Below are 7926 nucleotides of genomic sequence, written 5' to 3' on the forward strand. Positions count from 1 at the left end.
CAACAAATATTATATAGCACAAGAAAATATATATTTAGTCAAAGTAATAAAAGAAAGACTCAAAAAGTCAAAACGAGACAGTTATTTTGGGACGGAGGGAGTATTAGGTATGTGCATATATGCATAGTCAGAGGTTAATTAGAATTAAAATAATCACGAGAATTGCTAAAAGCAACACATTGCAAATTCAATCACACGTAGAAATTGATTTAGATTAAGGTTGAATGCAAAAGGTTTGAAAAAACAGCTTTTTTTTAACGGCTAAAAAAACATTGTACTAACTTTAAATATTTTTATAGTTTTTTCATTCACATGTACACATTAATGTCTTTGAACATGCGAACTTTCATTCACATATATACTTTGTGATTTCTAATAAACGTTGCTGTTTGACATAAACTTTATCCGAGTATCTGCAGAAACCGAAAACTATATCAGATCGATGAACCCAGACTGAATTCTCATCTGGATTCATTGAGAGCTTTGTATCGACTTGAAATGAGTCCACATTCAAATTAACTTCTTTTAATGTCTTATCTTCATCTCTTAAATTTGCTAGCCCCTTGTTTCTTCTGACTGCAAGAATTTTAAGTATCAAAATCTTGGTAACAAGGATTGACATCCGCAATTCTAGTGTCATTAGGGTAATTTTTTGTTTAAAATGAAGAGTAAATTTATCTTCATGAACATTTGACTATGGAAGTCAATTCCACTACCTCAAACTCCCATTTGTATATAATCATTTTAATAACATATTTACAAAACGTTTCACCTTTAATGAACTTTGTAACATGTAGTAGTGTATTACAAACCTAAACCTTTTGGTGTCATATTTCCAACAATTACTATATATATTATTCCTATTCCTATACATACTAATAATGAAAGTGAATGGTTCCCTCCTACTATACATACTAATAATGAAAGTGAATGGTTCCCTCCTACTGGTTGTCCACTATTCATTAACAGTGGCCGGTCACTATTCATCAACTTTTTTTTTTCTACTTTCACTTTATATATACTATATTCTCCGACCACTATTCATCAACAGTAAAAAATTTCCCTCACTATTCATCATTTTAATTTTTTTTTATACATACACTCGCTATTACACGGTTTAAAATATATAATATTTTCTAATTTTTTTTTAGTTAAATCGCTAGCACTTTTCAAGTAGCAGCGCGCTAACCCCACCTTTCTAGTTTCCAACAAAGTATATACATATACACATCTAGTTTATTTGAGATTAAAAATTAGATATGTTTGACATCAAAATATACAACAAGGAAACCCAATCTCAGAAAATTGAGGTATAGGAAGATAAGATGTAAACAATTTTTTTCTCTCTATTTTTTCTCTATTTTAGAATAAAATGGAGTCATTTATCCTGCCAAAGTGAAACAAGTAGAGTTTGACTCACTGGTGGTTACCTTGGTTGTGACTCACTGGTGGTTACCACGGTGGCAGTGTTGGAGGCAGTTCTTGGGACACTACCAAAGCCTGCAACCTCATCCATGCTCTGGCCTTGGCGGCGATACCGACCACCAGTTGCAACGAAACCAGGACAAGGTCTGTAAGCTTTAATAGGCCACCAACCAAAACCAGGTACAGTTGCAATCCCACCTTGCATCCTTCCTTCACCATTACATCCCCTCTCTATTTCTGCTTTACCACATGCCTTACAACCTCTACAGCCACAAATTCAACCATATTCAGGCAAACATTAGATTAGATACATAAAACTAATAAAATTATATGAACTTTATATGAGAATTCAATTCAATTACCCTAAAGGGATTGAATTGATGTGTTGAGATTCATCAGTAAAGCTGCTACTTTCTTCTTCTTCATCATCTTCTTGTTTATCAACAGTAGGAGTTGAGGAAGATGCCCTGGTGAGGATGAGTGTGTATTTGGTCGGAGTTATGGCAGAACATGACGGTTGCCATGTACTTTTATAGCCAAAAGTGGAAACATGTTGTATGGATATTGATGTTTGATGGTGAGATATCGGTGTAGAGAAGAGAGCTGTAGCTGCCATTTCTGCTGCTTTAATTTAGAATTGAGGCAGAAAACAGTAGAAGAGAACCGTATCTTTAATGTGAGGCTGAGAAATATAATATAATCTTTTTTGGAAAAAAAATGTTTATTTATTTGTTTATTTATTTATTTTCCATTTTCCAAATTGGGTTGTTTTTGCAAACAATGACCCGGAACAAAAAAAACCAAGACATAATAACCTGTCTAAACTTGAACCAACTATGTTCACATAAGAACTTTGCTTCTTGGTTTTGTAGACTTGATTCTCTGTTTAGTAGACATTCGAATTCGAACTTCGAAGTATTTCACTTGTTCACAAAAGTAAAAAACAATCAACTATTGATGCCTTCAAAGATTGTGGTTAGGGCATTAATGATATGGGGATTTATACACATTTGGAAGATGCAAAATAATCATCTTATATCAAGATTAACTTCCATCAAAAGATAGATTCATATATAAAAAGGTCAATAATACCCAAAAGTAAAACCAACATATATTCAATAAAGTTACTTCAATCCTACTGAAAAAGACCTGTACCAATTTTTTTGCCTTTCTTAAAAATGTATCATCCCCTAAACTCAATATAAAAAAGAAGCCTCTAAATTCTGACTTCTTGTCACCCCAGCAAAACTGGTTGACCCGCCACTTCACCGTCAGCAAGCATCGGTGAGCTATGATGATGAACCATGAACCACTGACCATTGTGAAGTTCATACACATTTGTCATGTTCATAACAGGGTGGTGGTTGTCCTCCACAGCAACAAATGCTTTCATCGTCACCCACGCGACACCTGGCAGTACCCGTGACCTTACGTCCCGAACCTGAAAATTAACCCCTGGCTCCCAGTTTAACGCCTCCTGCCAACTCCGTAAAACCCCAGTATACCTGCATCCAAATGGCATTGAAACATGTTATAAACATATTTCAACTATCTGATTCAAATAAGTGTTATGTTATAAGAAGGTTACCCAGTATAAACCTCCCCTGAAGCATGAAAACATTTGACATAATCTGCAACAAGCCATAGCCGACGCATATCTGGAAGAGATCGTTCTCTGATGATGTCAAAAAAGCGTTGATTGATATTCACAATTGCTCTGGTAGTTGCATAGTAGGCCTTCCACCCATTAGCAGGGGTAATAGTGTATTGTTCTGTTGTAAAATCCTAAATGTTTCCAAGATACAGAATTAGACACAAACCACAAAGGATATTTTCATGAGGCAAGCAAATATACGAACAAGAATTTTCAACTTAAAAAGAACATGAGCTTTTAAATCCAACCTTCTATCATCCACCTACATAACTGAATCAACAAAAAGGAAAAAGGAGAGAGATATGGATATGAAAAATCAGGAAAGCAATATTAGTTTCGAAGTACTAGGAAAATATCGAGTAACAAACCTACTAGAAAACAACTAAAAGGAAGAGAAAAAAGCATCACAAATTATACAAACCATTTGAAGTATTAAATTAATAAACCTTTAAATTGCATAAATTGTTAAAAGCCAGACATTTATTCCAAGAAATCAACACATATATTTTAACTCAAAATCAATTGCAGAAATCTCATTGTAGGCTGAAAATAACAGAAAAAGGAAAAACTCTCCCACAAGATATCAACTCTATGCATTAGGGTTTTTATTGAAGCAATATAAAAGATCCACACGAGATGAAAAAATTAGACAAAGATGTCAAGCTAATTGCTAGCACTAGAGTATAAACATGTCACAGGATATAAATTCTCCAGCCCATAATTATACTTTAAAACCTTGGTCTTCATTATTATTTGTACCAAAACAATATTTTTTGAAGAAAGTTATAACTACTTTGCCTACTTTACCTACTTCATTACTGTAAAAGTCAAAAGTTTTGCAAGTCAATGTTGGTTTAAATGCAAGGATAAAACCAAGAGTTTCTCCAACTGCACATATGTGAAATAGAAATTTCACTTTTGTTGCTTAAAAAAATGGAATATAAAAGATAAGTCCATGTCTCAACAATTTCTAAAACGGAAACAGAATGCAAAGATCCCACAAATAAATCTTGAAAGCCAGATATAAGCATATACCAGATATAAGCATATACCACCATAATAAATAGATTGAGCGTATTCATAGAAATATGTGTATGCTAAGTGCTAGGTTCTACAGTTACCAGCCTCTGAAACTTCATTTAAAGCCATATACTGCATTTCCTGTATGAACATTACAAGAAAATGCTTGATTGAAAAGATTTTTTCAGATAGAGATGCATAATAGCAACCAACTTAAGCAGAACCTGCTTATTAATATATTCAAACTGAAAGCGTTTAACATATAAAATATATTCATATTATAAAAGTACTACACGTTTCAACAAACAAATCGGCAGATACATCGGCATCCTATTTTTAATTTTTTCGTCTTTTGGAAAAAGATAATAAACATGCAAAAAAAGCCGATTTGATAATAGACAAACTGACGAGTTTCATTCCCTATCGTTCACACATGACTGTTTACTCAGAGAAACTGGGAGTCTGGGAAACATCAGCGATAGTATTGAGTCTAAGCCTTCTGAATGATATATAAAAACATCATCATCAACAACAGTACCCAATCCCGCTAATAGCAGGGTATGGGGAAGGTAGAATGTAGTAGTTTTAAATGTCGCCGCTCAAAGGTATATACCAATCTCAATCTTCGCTAGACATCAATTGACTAAAATTGCTATTCCGTTTAACAAATAAAATGCAACAGATTCCTTTTTCGTTGTCTCAGAAAATGCAACATTTTCTTATGGGGAATTTTTCAAATGTATTTACTTCTTTGCCCTTTTTGGTAACCATTAGTTGAAATTAATAATTTCAGGCGCAGTTACCGTTTTCGTTAGTACTTACTTAGGCGCGTTACAAACTTTAATCAATTGACAGTTGCTTCTAATATGGTACAAAAGGAGTATTTGATATTTCATCTGTACCCTTTAACGCATGCACCTATTCTTTTCAAATGTTAATAAGAGATAAATCCTCATCGAATTCTGGTTTGAAATCAATTCAAAGTTCAATTCAAAAACACACTAATACACACAAGGTAACACACCTACGTACATTCAAAGTTCCTTCGTATCAATTATAAATTACATTTACTTTTTTCATGACATTCAAATGGTCTAACTGGATAGTATGTCTCAGTATCTAATTTCTTCTGCTTCAAATAGTTCTATACATGTATTTCAAAAGACTAGAAAAACTAGCAAATCAAATGGATGAAACCTAAGAGATCCCAAATGGTAAAGTAGACGCCCTTAATGCACATAAATGAAAAATTAACAAACATCTTAGCTAAACTTCCATACACTTATACAAGACTAGCTACACAAACATCATCAAACCCAATTGACAGCTAGCGTAGAAAAGAATCAAAATGACGATTTCAGCTAATTTTCAGCACCAAAGATCTATAACCCTAATTTAGTGTTTGCACATCCACCGTACTCTCGGTGTCTCAAAATTCCAAATCTCAATTGCAGTACCAATCTTTAGACTTAATAAATGTCCTACGGCTTTGGCATAACTAGCCTCAGAACAAAATACGAACTTTAGGCGAAAGCCAATGCAAGAAACGTCGCTCAATCACATATTCATTCATATATTATACAAAAATCGAAACGGTAAATAACACATTACACATGATGACAAGACATGATCTTTATACAGCCTAAACCTACGCTTTCAAATCACATGTATCGCACTACAAAGGAATAATCATTAGTGACTTCCTCTTGTAATAAAGTCTGGCTAGGGTGTCTGTGACTCAAACCAAGAATAACAACAATTCACATAATCTACGGCTAAGTGCTAACTATACTGTATATATAAACTATATTAATGGAAGGTTTAAGAGAACAAGAACCTTATGATAAAGAGCCTTCCAAGCATTATCATCATTAGCCGCCCTCCTCATCGAAGAATTAGTCATTGACAACCTACAAAGACTAGCAAAATCCAAATAACTCAAAGCATGCGTCGTTATCTCCGGAACCAATTGTTCCATCATCGACGCACCAATCACCTGCTGCCGTTCCCAATCCATCTCCCTCTCCCTCTCCACCACAACCGCCTGTCCTCCGCCACCACCACCACCATTCATCATCCTCGCAGCCGCCGTAACTGCCATGGATTCACAACCTCCAACTAATCCTTTACAATTAGAACACGCACAATTACAAACCCTAGGTTTATCCGATTTCGAGAATTTAAACAGACGGAAAGGTAATAGTGAGAAGAAGCAACAAATTAGAGTCACGATGAGGGCTAATAGAACAGAAACGAAGGGGAAATCGCCGTAACCGGAGAAATTAGAAGTAATCTCCATTGACGATGTTCATACGACATGAAAACTTTCGAAAACATAAACCCTAGACTGATGTATACTTTATGGAATAATAATAATAATATAATAATAACTCCTTATATGATACCTTAAATAAAATACTAACGTTACGGTGGCATTAAAGACCGGCAAGAAGAATGAGGGTTTTTAGAGAGAAAGTGCCGGTGAGGACGACCTGTAAGTGACGACTAGTAACGCTTGGTTGATATATACGGAGTTTAATATAACCGGTACCGTGTATCAATGTTATTTCACGCCGTTAAGAACTCCGTTAAGAAATATTCATAAGCCTTCGAGGGTAATTTAGTCTTTTAGAAATTAAAAATTTACCAGTACTGCTGGTACTATTTATATTAGGAAGTCAAACACGACACTCTTTCCATGTTTATTTTGCCTTAAATCTTTAATTGTGGTAATAAATCGTGATTGTAGTTGGTTAATAGGGATGGTAATGGGCCTGTAAAATTCGTAACCAGTGGATATTCCGCTCGTGATTGGCGGGCAAACTATAAAATTTTACTCATGATTATGATTGAGAAGTGATAGGTATACAATATTTGTCGAAATAAATCTGATCTGCTAGTTCATTCGATTTATATAACTTTCCTGGGATTATACGCATACAATTGCTAAATTTATTATTTATTACTTTGGAGTTTATGGTGATATCGGAACGGCATAGTGTTTAATGAGTTCTTTTGTAATTTGCTCTGTCTTGTCGATGTCATTAAATTATTTTCTTTTTAGATGGTTAAAAAGGTTGCAAAAATCAGAAAAATCGGTCGAGTTGCTGCCGAATTCTCGTTTTGAAATCGGCTAAAAAATTGGTCAACGGCCGGTTTAATCGGTCAACGACCAATAAATTGAGTTTCTCGGCCAAAAGTCGGTCGAATCTCGGTCAAACCGGTCAAATTGGTCAAATCTCGTTCAAATCTCGGGTATCATAAAAATTATCCCAAAAGTCAACGAAAGTAAACGAAAGTCAACCACTGAGAAGTCCCCGAGTTCTCCGAGAACTCTTAGAAATAGTCCCGCCGAGAACTCCCCGAATTCCGATTTCTTCAACCTTGGTTAAAACATAGGGTCACTTAGTTTCTAATTAGAACTTATGGTTCCTAAATCCTTATAATTTCTCTCTTTGTGACTTGCTAAAAGCACTTTTTAATATTATTTGTTCTTTGGCCGTTAAATAAAATTCACGCCCGAACCTGCGTGTCACGGACTTATCTCGATAAGCTCACGTGCGGCACTTAGTCTCTACTAAGTCAGCCTTACTCGGACCTTAAATGATTCAAGTAACCAAAAGAGAAAATATTATAGAACAAGTGGAATTGAAGAAAATACTTATATTGCTTGAGAATGCTTTACAAGAGAGAATGTTTGAGATTTGAGGTGTGTGGTGTGCCAAATGAGACCACCCCTATTTATACTACTCCTAACACAAAATGAATGGCTAAGATTAATCTAAATCAATGGTTAGGATCTAAGTACTAGAAACTTCAAGTATATA

At 34.7% G+C, this 7926-nt stretch overlaps 2 protein-coding genes across 2 annotated transcripts; both read right to left on the reverse strand.

The window, feature by feature from the left end:
• Positions 1–272: 272 nt before the first annotated feature.
• Positions 273–2106, reverse strand: LOC139847802 (uncharacterized). Its single transcript, XM_071837524.1, has 3 exons — positions 1788–2106; positions 1431–1688; positions 273–576 (listed from the first exon to the last, which is right to left on the reverse strand). Exons 1-3 carry the CDS (start codon positions 2039–2041, stop codon positions 540–542), a joined length of 549 nt encoding a protein of 182 aa, XP_071693625.1. The 5' UTR covers positions 2042–2106; the 3' UTR covers positions 273–539.
• Positions 2107–2537: 431 nt separating this feature from the next.
• Positions 2538–6462, reverse strand: LOC139847628 (F-box protein SKIP8-like). Its single transcript, XM_071837335.1, has 3 exons — positions 5937–6462; positions 3014–3210; positions 2538–2930 (listed from the first exon to the last, which is right to left on the reverse strand). Exons 1-3 carry the CDS (start codon positions 6396–6398, stop codon positions 2660–2662), a joined length of 930 nt encoding a protein of 309 aa, XP_071693436.1. The 5' UTR covers positions 6399–6462; the 3' UTR covers positions 2538–2659.
• Between the last annotated feature and the right edge of the window lie 1464 nt (positions 6463–7926).

Source organism: Rutidosis leptorrhynchoides, chromosome 5 (genome assembly GCF_046630445.1).
Source record: "Rutidosis leptorrhynchoides isolate AG116_Rl617_1_P2 chromosome 5, CSIRO_AGI_Rlap_v1, whole genome shotgun sequence".
Taxonomy (NCBI): domain Eukaryota; kingdom Viridiplantae; phylum Streptophyta; class Magnoliopsida; order Asterales; family Asteraceae; genus Rutidosis; species Rutidosis leptorrhynchoides.